Source organism: Trifolium pratense, linkage group LG2 (genome assembly GCF_020283565.1).
Source record: "Trifolium pratense cultivar HEN17-A07 linkage group LG2, ARS_RC_1.1, whole genome shotgun sequence".
Taxonomy (NCBI): Eukaryota; Viridiplantae; Streptophyta; class Magnoliopsida; order Fabales; family Fabaceae; genus Trifolium; species Trifolium pratense.
Window position 1 is genome coordinate 38,317,199 of NC_060060.1, and position 22,839 is coordinate 38,340,037.

Consider the following 22,839-nt stretch of genomic DNA (forward strand, 5'->3'; position numbering starts at 1 on the left):
TTACTAATTTTCCAATTTTTAATAAAAATATCACTGCATTAAAAAGTGTTAAATTGACCAATTTAACTAACAAGAAATAAATAACAATATATAATTAATTATTTGTAGAAAAATTCTGATAATGATTAATTAACTATATCTATATATTCAATGATCAATTAAGACAAACAGCCTCCCAACACAAGACGTACTGATGTAGACTACAAAAATTTACAAAGAGTCAGAGAATCAAAATCATAATCACATCATACAAGGCCCAAACAAAGTAAAGAACTAAACCACCAGTTATGTAAATATAAACTAACGTGACGCCTAGATTCATCAGTGGCAGCTATGAGAAAGGACGAAAAGGTAAGAAATTTACAAGTATGAGTGAAAGTGGACAACTCACAAAGACATACGACTTTGTCTCTGTTAGACTTGTGTAACATACTTATTTTTAAATAAACAATGTTAAAGTTTCTTGTACTTTGAATCAAAATAGAAAGTACGATAGGAACATTAGTGTTTTTTATTTTTCTTATAAGATTGTATTTGTAACGATGTGATTCTTGATCTAAGACATGAAAGACATTAATGTTGAAATAACACTTATAAAAGTATATTTACCTCGTCAAACGACGATAGCATGCTCCAAAATGGGGCCTCTAGGTTCTAGAGTTGTCTTTTTTTTATTGTCGGAGACTCGTGAAGTGTGAAGATAAACTATTATAGATTTGAATAAATTAAATTAAAAATACTATTTCGTGCGTCCCTTTTTATAAGATTTATTTTGACCAAAATGTACTATTTATTTATCTTATTTTGAACGTATTTTTTTAATAATATATAGATGTAAACATTAACATACAATATTTTGTTTTATTTGTTTTGATAAGTATTTTTAAAATATTAAGTTTTTATAATTTTTACTAATAAATAATTAAAAATTTAGTGATCAAAATTATGTATTAGCGTACGTGCATTGGTCAAACTGTCTCTTATATACATGAAAAATATGTTTTTTTTTTACACGAGAAAGAACCTATATATATTTTTTTTGAGAAATCAATAATGCACTTTTTTATTTTGTTTTTTGACAGCATTATACGCAAGCACGTGTCATCGTGTAAACGACGCCGTTTATAGGTAGTGTCGTTTACAGCTTAATCAAGTTAATTACTCCATTGGATAATCGCAAATCCAACACCAACGTTTCTTCTGAGTTTCTCTCTCTTCATTCTTCTCTCTCTCTCTCTCTCTCTCTCTCTCTCTCTCTCTCTCTCTCTCTCTCTCTCTCATCACCAACGTCCCTTCCGATTCTCAATTTGCTTCAACTCATTCAACCTTCGCAGCTCCATATTTCAATCCAAGGTCAGTACTATACTATTATTCTTCATGTTTACTTCCCTTTTCGTTTTCCTCTCAAACCCTAATTTCACATCCCCCGCCACCTGATTTATTGCTAATTGATCGTATTCTCGTTGCACGATTGATTTTACTGCATGCAATTCGATGCTCAATTTATATTTTCCCTAAACCCCAGTTCAATTTTTTGTTCCATTTAAATAAAAATAGAAACTTTGATCATCGTTTTCCCCTTTCTAAAGTTGTTTCAATTATGTGATATATGTTATTTTTTTTCTATACCCTTTCAATAAAGATTGTAACTTTAGAACCTTTTATTGCAGTTTTGGATTGCTTAGTTTAAGCAAGTGCATGCAGTAGTGTAGTTTTGTTATTGAATGGCATCCTCTGATGGTAGAGTTGCGTATGCTTCACTCTCTAAGCTAGAACTAGAAAAAGAGAAAAACCAATTTGGTTTTGATGCTATGAATCGTCATGTCGAGTCTACTTGGTCTGAGCCGGAGCCGGAATCTGGCATCGCTAATGGCCCATTAGCCTCAAACCAAGAGATATCATATGATTCATATCAGTTTCCTTATGAGGATGATGAATTGTTGGATGGAGGTTATGAGTCAAATGATGAGGCTCGGGGTATCACCCGTTCTAACATCCCTCCTGAGGTGAATTTGAAGAATGTGCTTTCTGGGATTTTTTCTATTTTGACTGGACAAAACAAGGCTCCAAGGATTGATGTAAATCAGCAGTTGCCGAGTTCAAATTTATCGTTTCTTGGCTCTGGGAAGAATGGAGATGTTTTCCTGGAGTCTTCTGTGTACACACCGAGTGCACCACCACTTTGTTTGCCAAATGGGGCTGAATATAGTTCCTACAAGGATGTCCTTGAAGCTGAACCACCTGAGTGGCTTCCTGACAGTTCTACTACTGTTTGTATGCAGTGTTCTGCTCCGTTTACTGCTCTTACACGGGGAAGACATCATTGCCGGTTTTGTGGAGGGATTTTCTGTCGAATATGTACCAAGGGGAGGTGCTTAATGCCGGTTAGGTTCAGGGAAAGGAATCCTCAGAGGGTTTGCGATTCCTGCTATGATAGGCTTGATCCTTTACAGGGCGTTCTTATCAACACCATAAGCAATTCTGTGCAGGCAGCTAAGCATGATGTCATGGATTGGACTTGTGCTAGAGGGTGGCTTAATCTTCCCATTGGTGTATCCATGGAGCATGAGATATATAAAGCATCCAATACATTGAGAAACTACTGTCAGGTTTGCTAGCTTGATCTTGTAATTTCATTGAGCAAGTGACTTCAATTTTTTAATCTTATGTCGATCCCATGTTTAAATTGCTTTTATAGCTTCTATTTTGTTGTGCTTGGGGGTGTTTGCTATACCTGTAGTGTGAAGTACTGACAAGTATTTGCACATTATAATATATCCGAATAATATATTTTAGTATTATATTTGTTTGGATTGCAATTTCCACATCGACTGCTTTACTATTGCATCCATCAAGTTTTTATGTACCAGATTTTTCGGAATACGAGCTTTTTATTTAAATATTTTGTATATGGGCAGGTGGCCAAATCCAATCCTGAGAAGTCCATCCCGTTATCTGTTCTCAAAAGTGCCCAAGGTCTAGCAATTCTAACGGTTGTCAAAGCTGGTGCGCTGGTCTCTTACAAAGTGGGTACTGGTTTGGTTATTGCTCGAAGATATGATGGATCATGGTCTGCACCATCAGCTATACTCTCCTTGGGTTTAGGATGGGGTGCTCAGGTAAGGAGATTATATGTAGGTTTAGTTCACGTGTAAAATCATGTCATTCTGGTTATGCTCACTGTGTTAGTTTAATTGAAAGAATATAATGAATAGAGGTGGTACTGTTTTAAAATTTGCACGTGTTTATAATTTGTCCTTGAATTTTGAAATTGATTGGCATGAATATTCTTTCCCAGTTCTTATTAGCATGGAACACTTTTACATTGGCAGTAATCATTTCTAAGCCATCAATTAATCAAATTTAGAGCCCATTTGCTTTGTGAAAACGTTTTCGATTTTCATTTCCTAAAATTTGTGTTAGCTTTACTTGTTAACAAGGAGAAAATAGTCTTTTGAAGTGAACAACTGTCTTTCATTTCCGTAAACAATGGAAATGTCAAAAGAACTACTTTTGTTACTTCAATAAATGCATCATCCCTCAATCACAATGAGTCACTTCAAAAGTCTCTCATCTTCTTGTTAGCAAGTTAAAATGAGCACATTCTAGAAAATGAAAAGATGATATGTTTTGGAAAGTAAACACGCCTTTAATTAAGTACCCTAATAATAGGAATTATGAAGTCAGTAGAGGATATAAATGTCTTGTCGAAGGATACATGTTTCTGTTAGCTTGGGCACTTGGTTATACATTCTTTTTTTGGCTAATAACTACAAGTTTATCCTGTATTACCAGATTGGTGGTGAACTTATGGATTTTATAATTGTTCTTCATGATACGAAAGCTGTGAAGACGTTCTGCAGTCGCATGCATTTTTCTCTTGGTGCTGGTTGTAGTGTTGCAGCAGGGCCTGTTGGGAGAGTCGTTGAGGCAGATCTTCGTGCTGGTGACAAGGGCTCTGGCATGTGTTACACTTACAGTTGCAGTAAAGGTACTTAAAATGAAATTTTCTGCATATCCATCAATATTCTGTTTACATGAAATTCAAAGACATTTTTCAATTTAAGTTCATTTAAATCCATGAACATAAACATACTAATATCATGTTTTAGAAAACCAAAATAATCTAAATGCATGAACATATTTAGGCTATTTATTATCTAAACTATGGTTTTCTAATTGAGTAGTTTCAACATATGATCTGATATATTGTCAAGGCTAGGTAATATAAGCACATTCTACTATTGTGAACATGTTACTCAATTTACCATGTTTATTGCTAGTAGTACAATAATGTTTGAAAGTATAGTAAAGTAACAACACGAAATGTTGTCAAACTGTAGGCGCATTTGTAGGAGTGTCACTGGAAGGGAATATAGTTGCAACCAGGATGGATGCCAATCTGCGGTTTTATGGCGATCCTTATCTCACCACAACTGACATTCTACAAGGCATGGTGGACAGACCAAAGGCAGCTCAGCCATTATACAACAGTCTTCATGATTTATATTCCAGTTTACGCCACTAGTCCCTCTGGTTTCAGTTGCAGAATTGAACCTTTCATTGTATATACAGTTCTTTGCTTGCTCATGTATGGAGTTATGAAATGCTATTCCGCTTACTGATTTGAAATCCTTATTTTTATTAATGGTTTATTGTTTTTGCGTTATATAATTATTTTCAATAGTGTAAAGTATTCAATAACATCTATATTGTGAATATTTGATTAGACTTAATTGTACATACATACTACATAAACAGACGGTAGAACAAGTTATATTTGTTCGCTGAATTCTAATAGTAATATCCTTGCTGAGGGGGTTTTATGGACTTTTTCAGGTTGGTAACGTGTACTTGTATTAAAAAATTAAATATTACTAGTTTACATCCACGTAAAGATAAAAGTGATGAACATTATTTGATGCAGAGAGGTTGTTATCCTAAATTTGACCTCAGATGCAAAGCCGCAATTTGTTTGGATTTATTATTACAACATATCTGATACGTCTCACTCACATGGATTGGAAGCATTGTCCCACCTTGTAGGATCTGTCTTTACCACTTTTGGCTGTTTATGATTATTGTGGTTTTGGTAAAGATGTTATTTTGAACCAATGTGATGTCAAAATTATGAGTAGGTGGTAATTCTCAACAATAAATTTAACAACATATAAGTACATCTTTTTTTGTGAACAACATATATATAATTTAATCATAAGTTACAATACTATTTAGGTAAGGCCTATATTACCCTTCATAATTTGGACCGTGGTATTTTAACAAATTTTTTCTTCACCCCAACCGAAATCAATAATAGAGGAGTGCTAGGGTCACATCCTCTAACACACTTCTCTAACACACTTCAATCATAATAAGACACATCATCCCCTTCTTTTATACCTTTAACTTGCTTCCGATCTGTTTGCATATGGGTTTTGGTAAAGTTTAAATCATTGCTTCCAATTTGATATGATTGTAAATGAGTTTTGTTTGGAATTACAAATTTGACATGATTGTAAATTAATGGGTTTGTTTGAAATCAACGATGAGTTTCATAAAACACCTATAAAAGTTTGCGACGGTGGCACTGGCAGACGATGGAGTATGTAGAGAGAACACAATATTGCTGTTATAATTTTTTTTTTTTGCTGAACACTGCACATCAATTATAACTCAACTTGTACAAGCGGTTTCCCGGTAAAGGAATAAAAGAATGTGATGACATGTCTACTTATAATTGGAGCGTATTAGAGGTGTGTGTTAGAGAGTGTATAACACTCCTCTTAGAGTTTTGATGTTATAATAACATATTGATGAACTTGAGCAATGATACACACCAATTTGGCAAAATAGAGTTATTATTAAATATTTTTAATAGAACAAAATTGAGTTAAAGAGAAAGTAAAATATGTAAGAGAACCCTTAGAGAAAAAAAAATACCAATTATGAACTAAGAACACCACAACACAACACGGAAAAACAAACAGCATAGTACTAAGACGATGAACAACAAAATGTCACACTCAGACGATGTCGACACCACAACAAAAGAAAAAAACTTAAAATATACAATCCATGTGAAATCACTTATTTAAATTAAAGAGAGAGAGAAAAAAAGTAGATGGGCGATTTTAGGCGTAAATGAAGAAAAAGAAACTCAAAGAAAAAGCTAGGTCCGGCCGAGAGAGAATTTGCTATCAGCTCTCCGATGCAATTTTATTTAGTAATTTGGAAAAGATAAAGATTATTTTTTTTATAATTTGGAACAAAAAATATGAATTTTTTTTCCTTCTTTTATAATTTGGGATAGAGATAATAATTTAGTTTGTCAAAATTAATCACAAGTTAGTTACTCAATTAGTTTATACAATTGAGTTTCAATAAATAGAAAAGTAATTTACATAATTCATATTTTTTTTTATCAATGACAATACCCACACCATACAAGTCAAAATGAGTTTTATATAAAAATTTAGTTAGATCCAATCTAAAGTTTTAAAATAATATTATAGTTTATTCATGGTAGAAAAGAAATTGCAAATAGAGTTTATATATATATATATATATATATATATATATATATATATATATATATATATATATATATATATATAGAGAGAGAGAGAGAGAGAGAGAGAGAGAGAGAGAGAGAGAGATTTGAGAGAAGGGCAATTTGGCACATAAAAATGCAAGAGAGATATTGTAAATGAATAATAGCCATCCAAACTTGGTAAAAAGTAAAACTGAGTTTGAGCACAAGAAAATCCACGACCCATCTACAAGTTTTATATTTTTTTTTACGCAAAATAAACTATATTCATTCTTTTAAATTGATATAGTATATCGATGCAATACAAATTTAAAGTCGTTAAAAACAAAAATGATGAATTTGCGAACAAACTCACGGTATATATGTTAAGAGCATAAAAAGTCAAATTACATAAGCCTACAAATTTAAATATGATTATATTGAAATGTCCGGAATATTCATGTCTCTTAATCTGTAGCGTTGATGACACTATATGCAATAACGATGTTTAACTCCCAGGCATGTATGTCGTCCCAAGACATTTTGAGGTCTAGGACGAATTTAAAAATGAGACCTTCGAATGTTAATTTCTTTTAGTAAAATTAATATTTTTTTTTACTCTTTAAAAGACAAAATTATTATTGTTGTAAAAAAAAAAGACAATTGTTTATTAAATTTTGTTACTTGTAAGCATATAAAATTATACTACTATATAAAAATTAATAATTTATATGATCATCAATAATTTGAGGTCTTACGTAATAAAAAGATTAAATCCTACTTTCATATTTATTTGTGTGTTCAATGTGGAGGGGCTAAAATTAACAACTTTTTATGTATGATTCGAAGAGAACTGCTATACCAAATTTCTAATTTGTTGTGAGTATGAGATCTGAGCGTTATTTTGGATAATCATAAATCTTTATTTTTGTTTGATGATAGACCAGAAAAGAGCATAAAGTTGTGGTAGAAAATCTGGGTTGTGATTTTTTTTTTTTTAAGGTCTGGGTTTTGAACTTGTGACAGGATGTGTGGGATACTTTGTGAGAATGATCGATATAGATGTTGGTCACTGGTAAATTCAAGGATCTGGATTTCCTGCGGTGCAATTTGCACGCAGTTTCACGCTGTTTTGGATTTCGACCGTTAGATTAAAATCAGACGGCCCAGATTATATATTAATAAAATCAGCTGTTTGTAATCTGAACCATTCATTTATGATCGGATGGCTGAGATCCGAAACCGCGTGAAACTACGTGAAAAATTTACTGCACGAAATCTTGCTCCTGTCCTTCATTTATGCCTATGACCTTGCTAAAACGTGTATTGGATTCACAACAATAGTTTCAGGTCATTTCTATCTCGCTAAAAGGTAATTTCTTTATCAAATGAACGTTTCATGAATCTGCTTCCTCCGAAATAAAATAAGCCAACTTTTTTAGGCTCATAATGAATCCTCAATTGCTTTAATTTCAAAAAAAAACTAACTCCCATAGTTTACAAAGCATATACAAACACATGCATATATGTATGCTTATAAAAAAAAAACATGCATATATGAAGAATGTTAGGGTAGAAACTTTACTTTTAAACATATAGTCCTATTTTGTAGAACAACAGTAACACATTTGATGGATGTTTGAACAATACAGAGTTCCACATAAAAACATTTGGTTCTTCTTCTTCATCACCAATTATAGGTGGTTTCCATATTTCATTCTACCAATCAAATTTTCATTCACAATATAAAAACAAGCAGCAAAAAAATTAGATTCAAGTAACAAAATCTCCCTCCAATGTTCTAAACTCCAAAGATATGAACAAGAAACAAATATTAATACAAAGATGAGATTTTTACTGATTTGAAATCAAATTATTCACACTTTACATGTCAGACACTTTGAAAATATTCATATATGTAAGCATTATTCTATTTCAACCTACGTTGCTTAGGTGCGGGTACGGTACTGGTACCTGAAAAACTAATGTACGTGTATGAGCATAAATTAAGGTACGAGTATGTACCCGATGATACTAGTACAGGTATGCAAGGTTATCAAAACCGGACCGGACCGGCTGGTCGGACCGTGAACCGGTCATGAAAACGGTTCGGTTTTGAGCAAAAAACGGATAGGAAACCGATCGGCAAAAAAATGCGTGAACCGGGGTCGAACCGGCGAACCGGGCGGGCGGTTCAAGCGGTTTTGCAGATTTTTTTTTTTTAAAAAAAGGGCAAAAACGACGTCGTTTTTATTTTTATTTTTATTTTAAAAAAATCTAAAACAAAACAACGACGTCGTAGGAATAGGAAATGTTTTTGATTTTCATCTATTTTTCATTTGGTTTGAATTATAAATTTTATTTTATTTTGACTTGTGATATTTTATCTTTTTAATGTGTGAAATTATGAAATATTGAACAATTATTCATATATATTTATTTATATATTAATTAAAATATATATTTAATTAAAAACGGTTCGACCCCGATTGAACCCGGTCCGACCAATTGAACCTTGAACCGGTGAGCTCGCCGGTTCGATGACCAGTTCGGTTCTGACAACCTTGCAAGTATGTACCTGGTACTGTTAGTTTCCCTCAAATAGAGTACTCGTGAATTATTTCAACCTTGTTGCTCTAGTTTCCATTATTCCTACATATGATCATATCATTGATGCTCTGTTTTCACATTTTAAAGCAGCCATGCCATTGCTCTATTTCGTGCTATCTATTTTCACTTAGCCATTACTTTCTTTCTTTCAAGTTTTCTATTTTTGGTTGAAGTTTTATTACTCTGTTGTCTATATATGCTATGCTTCCTTACTCTTATTTTCTTACTGTCAACCTGTAAAATTGACCTTTTTCACTTCCCCACCCACATGAATTTCAAATGTTTTTAAACTTCAATTCAAATTGATATTTCTGTGAACATTTCTGTATTAAGAAAAACCTTAAGCCACAGACTAATAACTGTCAATAAATAATAATTAAAGTCCCTCAATAATTCAATTCCATAATAATTTTCTAAGAATAATAGAGAACCAAGTTTTATTTGTCTGATTAATGTGAGTGAGCATTGGTGTATTGTATGATATGATATGTTCCAATTAGAGGTAGTTACGGTCTGGCTTTTGTCATATAGTGTCCGTGTGACTTGGGTTGGGCCATGTCAAAAGCTACATTTAATTTAAAGCTCAAAATAAGTGCTGCTGTGGTAGATAAGACCATCTTCAATGGTGTATTACCTATTAGGTACTCATGGTACTTATTAGGTACTACCATTGGAGCACAACACATTTTAGTACCTAATAGGTACCACTTCTAATATAAGAACTCTCTCTTTCTTCTTTTTATGGGACCCACTTTATTTAATATATTCAAAAAAATTTAATTTGGCAATATTATTTTAAATTAAATTTCAAATTTTAATGATGTGGAGTTATTGATGGACCTATTTTAGAACTTTTTAAGAAATGCTCCATTGGAGGGGTTGAGTACCTATTAGGTACTATTATTAAAAAAATAATAAATTGATGATGTGTCTACGTGGGACCATTTAAGTACTCAAAAATGGAGTGCTCCATTGTGGATGCTCTAAGGACCTCTCATTGACGATGAAGCTGATCAAAATGAAAGCATGGACATGATGAACAATTCAACATTATATGATCTCCAATGCAAGAAATCTAATGTTGGATTTTTTTACATGTCATACACACTCTTACATATAATTATAGTTGTTAAATATGCTTGGATCTCATCCCAAAAGTTAGCTCAAAGGATGATGTTGTCCTCACATATTTATACACTTCACATCCCGGGAACCTAGGCAATGTGAGACTTCAAACAATCCCAAACAACACAACAACACATTCAATACCCACCTTTACGTCTAGCGTGGTCCTGGGTCAAATGCCCACATTGCAGTCCTTAACCCGGCTTTGATACCATGTTAAATATGCTTGGATCTCATTCCCAAAAGCTAGCTCAAATGGTGATGTAACAATAGTAACTACATGCATTAGAAATGTTTTCATGCAGTCCGTGAGCTTAGTTCAATTAGCAGGACACTGCATTATATATATAGTAGTTGAGGTTCGAACTTCGTCATCTCACTTAAGCATAAAATGTCTAGCTACTATAGACTACTTGACGGAAAAAAAAAATGTTTTCACCGCAATTATTAAAAAAAAAGTTTTCACTGAGAGTCAAGTATATGATGAATAAATTATATTAAAAATAATATAGTCAAAGTTGACCCACAAGGTATTATTTTTGGTTTTATAAAATTCTTAAATAAAACTGCAAAATTTACTTTGAAGCTTCACTGAATATATCCAATCTCACTTTTGGCATATTCATTCACCTACCAAGATTTATCTAATGTTGGCATATCTACCTCTTATCACTTTTTGGAACTAAAAAAAAATGAGTTGTCATGTGATTTAGACTTTTCTGTAAAGTGAAGTTTTTTTTTTTTTTTTTTTTTTTTTTTTTTTTTTTTATCAAAAATAAAATGAAATGCATGATATAGTAACATTTTATTTATTTCCAAGATAATTTAAAAAACAAAAAATGAAATGCATTTTGTTCTGTCCTTACAATAATTTTGAGTTTCATTTCGGTTTGTTCTCACAACCATTATAAAAAACAAAAATTTGATGTCAATATTAATTGCATTTTCTACTTATGGAATTTAGTGGAATAGTTACGTGATATTACTGCTAGTTAGATTTGTAGCATGTTGACAAGTTTCTTGTGACCATGAGAAAAAAAAGTGAACAAATACTGTATACCAAATAATCGTGATCTCAGAAGAAAAAATGAAAATGATAATATATTCATTAAAAAGAAAGAGAGAAAACGATGTGTATATTATTGAAAATTGGAAATAATTAACAAAGGAGAAGTTGGTGGATTTTACAGATGTACAAGGTGCGTGGCAGTCGGTTAACATTCGTACCAACAGATAAATATTTTTAAATTTAATATAAATAATTAATTAAATCATGACATTAAACTCAAATGATTAATGAGTTTCGACGAATCATTTGAAAAAATTCGAGTTTAAATTTCTTGTAGAAATATTTTTTAGTTAAACTTTATTTATTTCACGGTTGAACTTTAGATTTTCGGACTCATTATCTTTAGAAGTAGAAAGTTAATAAAAAAATAATATAAATAATTAAAATAATTCAATTGGTTGTACGTACATTTCACACAGCATTGTTTTTACATCCAAATGATTAAGTTTTTATATTTGATGTAATCCATTTTTGCAAAACTAATTTGTAATTTTTTATTTAGAATAAAACTTGGGTATTTTTTTCTAATTTTTTTGTTATATTAGTTTTATATTTTATTTAACTATTTATATTGAGATGCAATATGTTTTTAACACCTTAACGCTTTGATGAAAATAAGTTTTATGTGAATTAAAATTTAGAGTTTCGCTAGAGTCAATACAAATTTTAAAGTCAAAAAACACTTACAGACAACATATTTAGTCACCATAATCGTGTGTCAGCGACCCCGTGATCCTTTTTAAAGTGAAGAGTGAAAAGTGAAAACAACAATCTATTACTAGTAGTTTAAAAACATGTGCGTCAATTGATCTCTTAGATGCAAAAATAAATACTTCAAATTATCTACCAACAAAATCTATATACTGAAATAAAGAATTAAACAACGTTCTCATTTGTTATGAGTCAACTTCTTAACAACTTATACCGATCGATGTCGATACATATTGTTTTATCAAAAAAATAAATAAATAAGATAAATAAATTATAAATAAGAGAAAATATAATAAATTGCCTAAAAAAAATAAAATAATAAATGATAATAAAAAATAAGATGAGGTAGTAAGTGTTTGGATCCACATGTGATAAGCTGTGGCGCTAAGCTGATTTTCTCCTTCTTCTTCTGTGTTGTGTAGTAACTTGTAACTCTCTCTTTCTTCTCTTCTCATCATTCAAATTTTCTTATTTTATCAATTTATTATTTTTCACACTCTTTTTAATTATTATACTATTTATTATTATATTATTATTACTACTACTCTGGCTTTTTCTGAAGAAGCTGTGTGTCACTGAGATCTGATAACAGCGGTTTGTTTCTCAAGGTTTTCAGTTTCTAAAAAGTTACTGTTTTTACATGCATGTTCATATTTTTACGGTTTATTGCTTTCTGGGTTGCTCAAATTTTCAGAACAAGCTTTAGATGATCATGATTATGTACTTTCTTTTTTTCCTTGCTTGATTAGTTCATGTTTTTGCTTCTGGTTTATTGTTTTGTGTTCAATTTGGTTTTTGGGTATGCTGGAATTTGAGGCATTGAACTGAAAAATTGTTTTTTTTTTCTTCCATTGATATGGTCACTGGCCACTTCCCAATCTGATAAAGTTCATTTGGTAACTAAATAGTACTATCTGTTCCATTTTAATTGTGAATTTAGAATGCCAAATTTGTTTAATTGATATTGATGTTTTGAATTTTTGGGGTTTTGATGAATTAAGATTTAAGGGCTTTTGGGTTTTAGTTTTAGGGATTGGGATTATTATTATTATTTTTTTAACTCAAAAGGATTGGAAATTTGGAAAAGTTAAAGCAACAAAAAAGTGATATGATGATATGACAAGGTTTCCAGCTGTTATTTTATTAGCTTTTTAGGTTGAAATATTGTTCTCAATTGTTGATGTTTTTTGTGGACAAGATTGTTATAAAACTTGACTTAGTTGACTGAAATGAAATCACATGTTACTATTCCATTTTTTTATTTAGCATTGAAAAGTGTACTTGTTAAGGATCATGTTGCTGGTGATTTAGTTTTGAATTTATTCCCAGTTCTTAGCTGAATAAATTGATTTTTCTTTCATGTTCTGTAGTTAGTGTATAATGAATATTGTTGTCTATCATATGGTTATTCTTGCTTCGAAACATTCATGATTGTGATAATGTAAAAAGGTGTTGATTTTGGTTGCTTTTCGATTTCTGAAGCATATTTATTTGTTTACCAGCAGCATCATGAGCCAAGATACACGGATTGTTAACAAGGCTGGTCAATGAAGAACTCATAATGAGTGGGGTAGGGTGGAATCACAGTCCATGGGCACCCCTGACAAGAAGATATCTGATCTTGTTGATGTAGTTAGGTCCTGGATCCCTCGAAGGATTGAGCCACCGAATGTGTCGAGGGATTTTTGGATGCCAGATCAAAGTTGTAGGGTATGCTACGATTGTGATTCACAGTTCACAGTATTCAACCGCAGGCATCATTGTCGAATCTGTGGTCGAGTTTTTTGTGCAAAATGCACTGCCAATTTTATTCCTGCGTTTCCACATGAGGCAAATAACGGTCGTGAAAATTCGGAAAGGATTAGGGTCTGTAACTATTGCTTTAAGCCATGGGAGAAGGGAGTAGCAGCTGTTGATAATGCCACTCCCTCAGCCACCCCTTTGCTCAGCCCTTCACCATCTTCGACAAGCTTGGTCAGCTCTAAGTCCAGTCACAGTAGCAGCAGCACTGCCGGTTCAGTTCCATACTCAACTGGGTCTTATCAGTGCGTGCCTTGTAGTCCACATCAATCTTCCCAAATGAATCCGATAACAGACGAGCAAGAAAATTTAAATTCAGGGATGAGTACTAATCCCTCCGAGGCTGTAGAGAATTTGAATTCTAACCAAAATGGCTATTGCTTCAACAGGTATGTCTTTCTTTGAGGGCTCATTTTTGGTAATTGAGACAGAGTTCTTGCCTAATGATAATCTTATCTTGCAGTGATGAATAATATTCTTGCAAATATGTGATTTTGCATGTCTGCAGATATGGGGTGTGAATGTTTTGTAGAGAAAAAAGGGGTGTATAGATAAGACCCTCTTTTGCATTAGTTCTGAATCTCATTTTTAAACTCTGATTCAATGACTTTTAGGCTTTGTATGCGAGTTGGTTTTTGGGAGGACTTATTTTTCTTTTTTAAATTAAGAACACTAAAATGTTTTTAAAAATAATTGAAAGAAGAACAGGATAAACGATCACATAATACTTCAATCACACTTAGATCATTTTATAGTATTCTTAATTTAAAAAAGAAAAATAAGCCCTTCCCTCACTTCCCCTCCAAAAACCAACTCGCAAACAAAGCCTTAGAACTATATATTTGACTAGTGCACCAAACCATGATGGTCGATTCTGTTGTTCTGACTTCTGATTAGTTTCCCCCCTCTCCTGTTCTTACTGTTATTATATGTTTATTCTTTTGAACCAGGAGTGATGATGAGGATGATGATTATGGTGATTCTGACACAGAATCAAGGCATTATTCTCGCGTCAATGACTATGATGATCTAGTTAACATTCAAGGGATTGACCGTGTATATGGACCACATATAATGCATTCTGATGGAGCTAACTGTCAAGAAAGAAGCTCAAGTTGCCTATCGCCACCGCTGAATCTCGAGTTAGACGGTGCAGATGGAATTCAAACACCAGGAAAAGAAGCTGATGAGCATGATCCTACAGATGGATGTGAAACATCTCCCTATCAGGAGGAGGTTAATAATATGGAGCCCGTAGATTTTGAGAATAATGGGCTGCTGTGGCTACCTCCTGAGCCGGAGGATGAAGAGGATGATAGAGAAGCTGTTCTTTTTTATGATGATGATGAAGATGAAGGTAGTACTGGTGAATGGGCATATCAACGATCCTCGACTAGCTTTGGTTCTGGAGAATTTCGCAGCAGAGATAAGTCAGGTGAGAATAACAAGAAGGCCATGAAGAATGTTGTGGAAGGACACTTTAGAGCTCTAGTAGATCAGCTTTTGCAGGTGGAAAGCCTAACTGTTGATGACGATGGCAAAGATAGTTGGTTGGATATAATTACCTCTTTGTCTTGGGAAGCTGCAACCCTTCTGAAGCCTGATATGAGCAGGGGTGGAGGTATGGATCCTGGTGGATATGTAAAGGTTAAATGCATAGCTTGTGGGCATCGAAATGAAAGGTATGGATAGTGAACCCTTGACCGTGGAAAAATAGTAATGGATTAATGTATTAACCTATAGGCTTCTCAAGCTTGTCTTTTGATATGCTGTTTCAGTCTTCTGGTAGACAACACGTGTGTGATTTTGATCTTTACTGATAACTCTGCATTGCTTTGATTCTTTCCATAGTTTTCCCTGTATCAGAGAAAAACAATATGACTAAATGTATGACCCTTGATAGGCCCCCTATGAATATTAGGCCCATACTGTTCACATCAGAAAGAATAGAAAGAAAAGAGAGGAGAATGAGCCTAAGTATCCAGGATTTAGGCAAGTAACAGAAAGTGGCTTGGAAAGAGAGGAGGGAAGGGAGAAACAACATTATGGAAAAGGATCCATTTTTATGGAGTAGATGGGTGTTTCCATTATATTGAAGGGCACTTGATTGATTTTATTTCTTCTTTTTAATCTTATTCTATCCTTATTGTTTGTCATATGCATTCTGGTGGAAACCATCCTTCCCTCCTTAAAATAGCTGTTAAGAAAAAGTTCATATAACTAACTGCCTATACAGTATAATTTTTTGCATCGTATGTCTGCTTATGTGTGTAAGTCCATTATGCTTATTTGAGGGATTGATTGCTGGGTATATAACAATCTGAGGATGGTAGAGTACACAGGTAAGTCGTAACTGGTGCAAGTCTGTTTTCTTTATAATAACACAAACTTAGTGTTTGGAAATGCGGGTGAGTGGAAAAGTGTGTTATCTGATCCATATGATTCTCGTTTCGAGAGAAGGCTTTATACTCGTCATTTCTTATTTCTGTCTCTATATAATCTTGATGTTCTAATTTCTATTTCCAGCATGGTGGTTAAAGGCATAGTTTGTAAGAAGAATGTGGCTCATCGGCGAATGACATCAAAAATTGACAAACCACATTTTCTAATACTTGGAGGTGCTTTGGAGTATCATCGTGTTTCTAACCAGTTATCAAGTGTTGATACATTGTTACAGCAGGTTCTCCACCAGTTTCAGCTCTTTGAAATTAATAATTATATACTAAACAAATATGCACACTCTTACATTGGAATAAATTTCCTTTGGATATGATATTTATTATCTGACCCGGCCAAATCAGAGATAACCTTGGTTGTCATTTTTTTACATCCATAATATTAGTAAAAGTTCTGAATTTATGATTTTATTACTCTTCCCCAGGAGATGGACCATTTGAAGATGGCAGTTACGAGGATTGCTATTCATAAACCCAATGTTCTTTTGGTAGAGAAGTCAGTTTCTCGTTATGCCCAAGAATACCTTCTCGCTAAAGACATATCTCTTGTTCTCAATATTAAAAGGCCACTTTTAGAACGTATTGCCCGTTGTACCGGGGCACAGATTGTCCCTTCAATTGATCATTTGACCTCTCCCAAACTGGGTTACTGTGAAACGTTTCACGTCGACAAATTTTTTGAGGAGCATGGCAGTGCTGGACAAGGTGGGAAAAAATCAACAAAGACTTTAATGTTCTTTGAGGATTGCCCCAAACCGCTGGGTTGCACCGTAAGTTCTATAACCTGACATTTTTTGAGACATGAAAATCAGTGACAGCACATACACATATTGTTGCACATAGTCTGAGTCCTCTATCTCTGTTATGGTTTATTATGTATCCCAACCTTTAAGTTGATACATTTGTTACTAATATTTTCTTATTTTCTAACAGTATACTGCTGCTGTAATTTGTATTTCCTATTCTTCTTTAACCTAGCTAGGGTCTCTATTTGACATAATAATAAGTTATAAAGAAAAGTTGAGTTGTTCTGCTGCTCCACTTTTTCCAGTGTATATTGATCGTGTGTATTTTTTATGTTTTACTTTGAAGATCTTGCTCAAAGGCTCTAATGGGGATGAGTTGAAGAAGGTGAAACATGTAGTCCAATATGGAGTCTTTGCAGCTTATCATTTGGCGCTGGAAACATCTTTTCTGGCAGATGAAGGTGCTTCCCCCCTAGAGCTTCCCTTGAAATCTCCCATAACCGTTGCACTACCTGATAAACCATCTAGTATCGTAAAATCCATTTCAACTATCCCTGGATTTTCTGTTGTCACCGGTAGAGGGCATCAGGGAGCTGAAACTAATAAAGAAGTACCAAAATGTAATGATGGCTTCAAGACACATAGAACCTCATCTAGCTGCAGTGAATCCATGGAAAGATCACTGGCGGGTGAATCAATCCACATGCACGAGATCTCTGGAGATGTCACCCAACTAGCTCAGGATATGTCATCTTCCCACTGCAATAGTTTCCTCACAAATACTGCTTTTGAGAAGGATGGCAAAGAATGTTCGAAGGAATCTTTACATTATAGACAAGATGAGGGAACAAAGACCATGATACGCGCTGATCTTATTTCAGATTTCTTTGGCACCTTTGAGCCTTCTGGGAGAGATGGCAATAACCACATCAAAGCTGTAGCATTGGCTTCAAATCAAGGAGCTGGTCCTGAGTCACCTATTGTAAGACATGACAATGACAATAATAATAATTTTGATAATGACATGATACATTCAAAAGAAGATTTTCCTCCCTCAACTTCCGACCATCAGAGTATTTTGGTCTTCTTATCAACACGTTGTGTATGGAAAGGAACTGTTTGTGAAAGATCCCATCTTGTGAGAATTAAATACTATGGAAGCTCTGATAAGCCTCTGGGTCGATTTTTGAGAGATCAACTATTTGATCAGGTATTCGTTCTTCCATATCACTTCTTTTTCAAATAAATTTTATCTCTGATTGCTATCTTGTGACTTCAAAACTAAACAAGATTAATATTTCCATTTTAGAGTTACACTTGCCGCTCATGTGAAATGCCACCGGAAGCTCATGTTCATTGTTATACTCATCGGCAAGGGAGCCTGACAATTTGTGTGAAGAAACTCTCAGAGTTTCCTTTACCAGGGGAAAGGGAAGGTAAAATCTGGATGTGGCACAGGTGCCTCAAATGTCCTCGTGTAAATGGTTTTCCTCCTGCCACACGGAGAGTAGTTATGTCTGATGCTGCTTGGGGCCTATCTTTTGGTAAATTTTTGGAGCTGAGTTTCTCAAATCATGCAGCAGCAAGCAGGGTTGCAAATTGTGGCCATTCTCTCCACAGAGACTGTTTAAGATTCTATGGGTATGTTTTTCTCCTCATAAACTAAATGTATGGTAAATCGGGTGTGGTTGAATAGTATAATGAGCAAAAACTATACTGAACTCGAAATTCTTACAAAGTTGGTACTTTTGTTTAATCAGTTGCAAAAAATTGTCTTCACTAGTAAGGTGTGATACTTGAACTGCCTCCTCACATAGGATTGTGAAGCATTTAAAATACGTAGGCTCCAATTCAGATGGAAGTTACATCCAACATTTGTTTGTCTTCTTGAATCATTTTTTTTTCCTGTGCAGATTTGGGAAGATGGTGGCCTGCTTTCGCTATGCTTCAATTGACCTTCATTCTGTTTATCTTCCCCCATCTAAACTGGAATTCAACTATGATAGTCAGGACTGGCTACAGAAAGAAGCAGACGAGGTCGATAAGCTAATCTTAGTTGAGATATTAGATATAGCACTCACTTCTGAGTCTTTCTGTATTCATGCGATTGTTGATCTTGTCCAGCAGGTACGTAGCAAGGCTGAAATACTGTTTAGTGAAGTCTGCAACGCTCTAAATCAAATTTCAAGAAGGGGAAATGCAGTGACAGATTTTAAGCATCTGATTGCTGAACTTGAAGGAATGCTGCAGAAAGAGAAAGAAGAATCTGAGGTAGGTGATTTGAGATGTTGTGATTCATTCTTCAACTATTCTCAGGATGCCTTCCTCTTCTCAAAAAAAGAGTTTCCAAATGAACAGAATTAAAGTTTTAGACTGCATACTTACTAGATTAATTGTTAAACAAATTGGGTTCATTTAAATTGTGTTGATTTTCCTTGCTCGGTAAGAGGTGATTGCTCATTAATACTTGATTCTCTGTTGTAATGTTGAATATCTAGGAATTGTTACAAAAGTTTCTGCATAAAGAGGCCAAAGCTGGCGGGGTCATGGTTGATGTTCTAGAGCTCTGTAAATTGCACCGGCATATCCTTATTCTTTCTTATGTATGGGACCAGCGCCTGATATATGCATCCAATCAAAGTAAAAATACTCTTTCAGAAGATTCAAGGCACTCCTATCTGAAAGAGAAATCGATTGGTTCTAAGGAAAAGGTTGTCGAGACAGATGTGGTCACTAGGCCTACAAGAGGCCGTAGCAGTTCTGATTTCTTTCGTTTGGAAACAAAACCTGATGGAAATCTTGATTTAGAAACCACTAGCCACCTTAGCCAGTCTGGTGAAGTGATCAAAGGTCAAGACAAGGGCAAAGACACAGGTCATGGTAAGTTCGAGCCTTCTCTCTCTCCTGGCGCAAATATCAATGATAAACCTAACTGTTCAGAGTTTGGAGGAGCTGCACGGAGGAGGACTTCATCTGAGGGCGGATCTCGTAATTTGGCCAATTTATCTGATACCCTGGATGCAGCATGGACAGGTGAAACTCACCCGACAAATATACTATACAAAGAAAATGGTTGTAGAGATCCTGATGTGGAAGCTGTGGCAGTTCATTCACCTACGGCAATAGTTATTGCAAAATCAAATCCTGATAATTATACTGCTGATATAGGTGGGATTGAAACAGGAGACATTCATGACTCTAAATTGCATTCCAAAGGACTTGATACTAGATGGACTGGGATGCCTTTTGCTAACTCATGTTCAGTGAACAAAACTTCTGCCTTCAATACACAGAAGCTTGTTGATTACAACTTTGTCCACATGTTATCATTTCGAGAGTTGGACCGCCAGACTGGTGCTAGACTGCTTCTTCCTGCTGGCATTAATGATACCATAGTGCCTGTCTATGATGATGAACCCACTAGTGTTATAGCACATGTGCTTGTATCAAAAGATTATTATATCCAGATGACAGAATCTGATAGACCTAAAGACAGTTTAGAAAGTTCAGTTTCATTGCCACTATTTGATTCGACAAGCCTACTTTCTTTCAACTCTTTGGACGAGACTATTACTAACAGCTACAGAAGTTTTGGATCGTCTGAAGAGAGCATGACATTATCCACTTCTGGGTCTCGGATGGTTGGGGATTCACTCCTGTATTTAAAGGATTTTCATGCAAGGGTTTCTTTTAATGATGACAGTTCCCTCGGAAAAGTGAAGTATACTGTAACTTGCTACTATGCAAAGAGATTTGAGGCTCTAAGAAGAACATGCTGCCCTACTGAGCTAGATTTTGTGCGGTCCCTTAGTCGTTGTAAGAAGTGGGGGGCCCAGGGAGGAAAGAGCAATGTTTTCTTTGCAAAAACCTTGGATGATAGATTTGTTGTCAAGCAGGTTACAAAGACAGAGCTTGAATCATTTATCAAGTTTGCACCGGCTTATTTTAAATATTTATCCGAGTCAATCAGTACAGGAAGCCCAACTTGTCTAGCAAAGATATTGGGCATTTATCAGGTACTTTTTGTGAAATTAACCTATGTTCTGATGGCATATAGAATATTTACTGATCATTGGATTATCCAAATATTTTGTCAGCTTCATGTTCCATCCTATATTTTAGAAACTGTCACATCACATGAAGAAAAAAAAAACTTATGCAACCAAATAAATGGTTTCATTGTAGATTTCGGTTGAATCTTTCTTGTGATACCGCTTTCCTAGTCTAAAATATTGATACATTCTCATTGGGTGTGCTGGTATGTCTTTATTTTCTTTGAAGGTAACATCAAAGCACCTCAAAGGAGGGAAGGAAACAAAAATGGATGTTTTGGTTATGGAAAATCTTCTCTATCGGCGTAACATTAGAAGGCTTTATGACCTTAAAGGTTCTTCCCGATCAAGGTACAATCCAGATACAAGTGGGAGCAATAAAGTTCTGCTTGATCAGAATCTCATTGAAGCTATGCCAACCTCTCCAATATTTGTTGGGAACAAGGCAAAGCGGCTTCTTGAGAGGGCTGTGTGGAATGATACTGCATTCCTTGCTGTAAGTCTGATTGCCCTTCTTAATGCTTTACCCTAACTGTACCTTCATGTGGTTTTTTGCATTCAATTTCCTTTCCCTTTTTTGCTTTGATTGTGATGTTAGAAAGGAAAACTTTTACACATGATTTATAGTATCTCACCTCTATTTATATTTTTTAACTGTCAAGTGAGAACAAAGTATAGCTAAAACTGGTTTGGCCATCATCCATATGTAGGATTTATCTAGCGAGAGTATGAGAGTACTTGATTTATTTTTTTGGTCTCTAGACGAAGTGACAATCACCATATGAAATTGCAACTCACACAAAACTTCAAGGTCCCGAATTCGAACCCGGGTGAAGGTGTCCAGCCTAACAATATCAGTATTTGTCAGCTGAGCCAGGCCTTACTGAAAGTACTTGATTTTGAATCATACAACCAGACATGCATAGATTAAACCTAGTCATAATCCTTCATTTATGCTTTATCCCTAGATATGTTTCTTTCGTGTAGCAATCTCTAGTATTTATATTTTCTTTAGGTGATATAATATTGTGTGCATATTTGCAGTCAATATATGTGATGGACTACTCATTGCTGGTTGGTGTGGACGAGGAAAAGCATGAGCTAGTTTTAGGTATCATTGATTTTATGAGGCAATATACATGGGACAAACACCTCGAAACTTGGGTGAAGACCTCAGGCATACTTGGTGGACCCAAGAATACTTCTCCAACTGTTATATCACCACAACAGTACAAGAAACGGTTCAGGAAAGCTATGAGCTTATATTTTCTTATGGTGCCAGATCAATGGTCTCCTCCTAGCTTACAAACCAGTGAGTCTCAATCTGATCTTTGTGATGAAAATTCATGAGGTGGGGCCCATTTGATCGATATGTTCAAAGTTTATATCTTGTAAATGTTAAGATAAATATTACAGCTTTCCATTCATGTCTGTTGTATTATGTATGCTGCATTGTATTATGTGATAAATGCAGGTGTAAATTTGTGTTCCTTAGCAAAACATAGTATAGGTGGCAGGTGCACCTCCAATTACAGGGGAATGTTCAAAGGGTATGATGGATCATGTCTGTCAAGGCTAACTGTATAGTGAATTGTTTTTTCCCCTCAAATTTTATTTTATAGTGTATTTCATCTTTTGCTTTCCCTCAAATTTTGATTTATAAATCATAACTTTCTTTTTTGTTGCTTGTGAAATAGTAACATGAAGAAATTTTTGGGTCAGCACTGTTTATTTATCATTG

The 22,839-nt window shown here is 34.4% G+C and overlaps 2 protein-coding genes across 28 annotated transcripts; both read left to right on the forward strand.

Moving 5' to 3' along the window:
- Positions 1-1,223: 1,223 nt before the first annotated feature.
- Positions 1,224-4,830, forward strand: LOC123907159. The gene is made up of 5 exons (XM_045957275.1): positions 1,224-1,353; positions 1,671-2,609; positions 2,919-3,119; positions 3,796-3,991; positions 4,344-4,830. The coding sequence occupies exons 2-5, from the start codon at positions 1,725-1,727 to the stop codon at positions 4,526-4,528; spliced, it is 1,467 nt and encodes a 488-aa protein (XP_045813231.1). The 5' UTR covers positions 1,224-1,353; positions 1,671-1,724; the 3' UTR covers positions 4,529-4,830.
- Positions 4,831-12,361: 7,531 nt separating this feature from the next.
- LOC123907160 (1-phosphatidylinositol-3-phosphate 5-kinase FAB1A) lies at positions 12,362-22,748 on the forward strand. 27 transcript variants are annotated; one of them, XM_045957302.1, is made up of 12 exons: positions 12,362-12,472; positions 13,547-14,233; positions 14,795-15,526; positions 16,371-16,524; positions 16,726-17,070; positions 17,393-18,256; positions 18,356-18,687; positions 18,960-19,083; positions 19,174-19,317; positions 19,545-21,062; positions 21,328-21,594; positions 22,143-22,748. In XM_045957302.1, exons 2-12 carry the CDS (start codon positions 13,635-13,637, stop codon positions 22,446-22,448), a joined length of 5,385 nt encoding a protein of 1,794 aa, XP_045813258.1. In that variant the 5' UTR covers positions 12,362-12,472; positions 13,547-13,634; the 3' UTR covers positions 22,449-22,748. The 27 variants fall into 27 exon arrangements, with proteins under 27 accessions (XP_045813258.1, XP_045813248.1, XP_045813234.1 ...); XM_045957292.1 differs by having other exon boundaries at positions 12,366-12,472; positions 19,171-19,317; XM_045957300.1 differs by having other exon boundaries at positions 12,397-12,472; positions 13,550-14,233.
- Positions 22,749-22,839: the final 91 nt, after the last annotated feature.

Excerpts from the sequence above, each read along its gene's own strand:
- LOC123907159 (XM_045957275.1), top strand. The coding sequence starts at position 1,725 with ATGGCATCCTCTGATGGTAGAGTTGCGTATGCTTCACTCTCTAAGCTA. Across the intron at positions 3,120-3,795 it reads GTTTAGGATGGGGTGCTCAG|ATTGGTGGTGAACTTATGGA; the intron begins GTAAGGAGATTA and ends CTGTATTACCAG. Across the intron at positions 3,992-4,343 it reads CACTTACAGTTGCAGTAAAG|GCGCATTTGTAGGAGTGTCA; the intron begins GTACTTAAAATG and ends GTCAAACTGTAG.
- LOC123907160 (XM_045957278.1), top strand. The coding sequence starts at position 13,635 with ATGGGCACCCCTGACAAGAAGATATCTGATCTTGTTGATGTAGTTAGG. Across the intron at positions 16,525-16,725 it reads TTGATACATTGTTACAGCAG|GAGATGGACCATTTGAAGAT; the intron begins GTTCTCCACCAG and ends ACTCTTCCCCAG. Across the intron at positions 21,595-22,142 it reads ATGATACTGCATTCCTTGCT|TCAATATATGTGATGGACTA; the intron begins GTAAGTCTGATT and ends GCATATTTGCAG.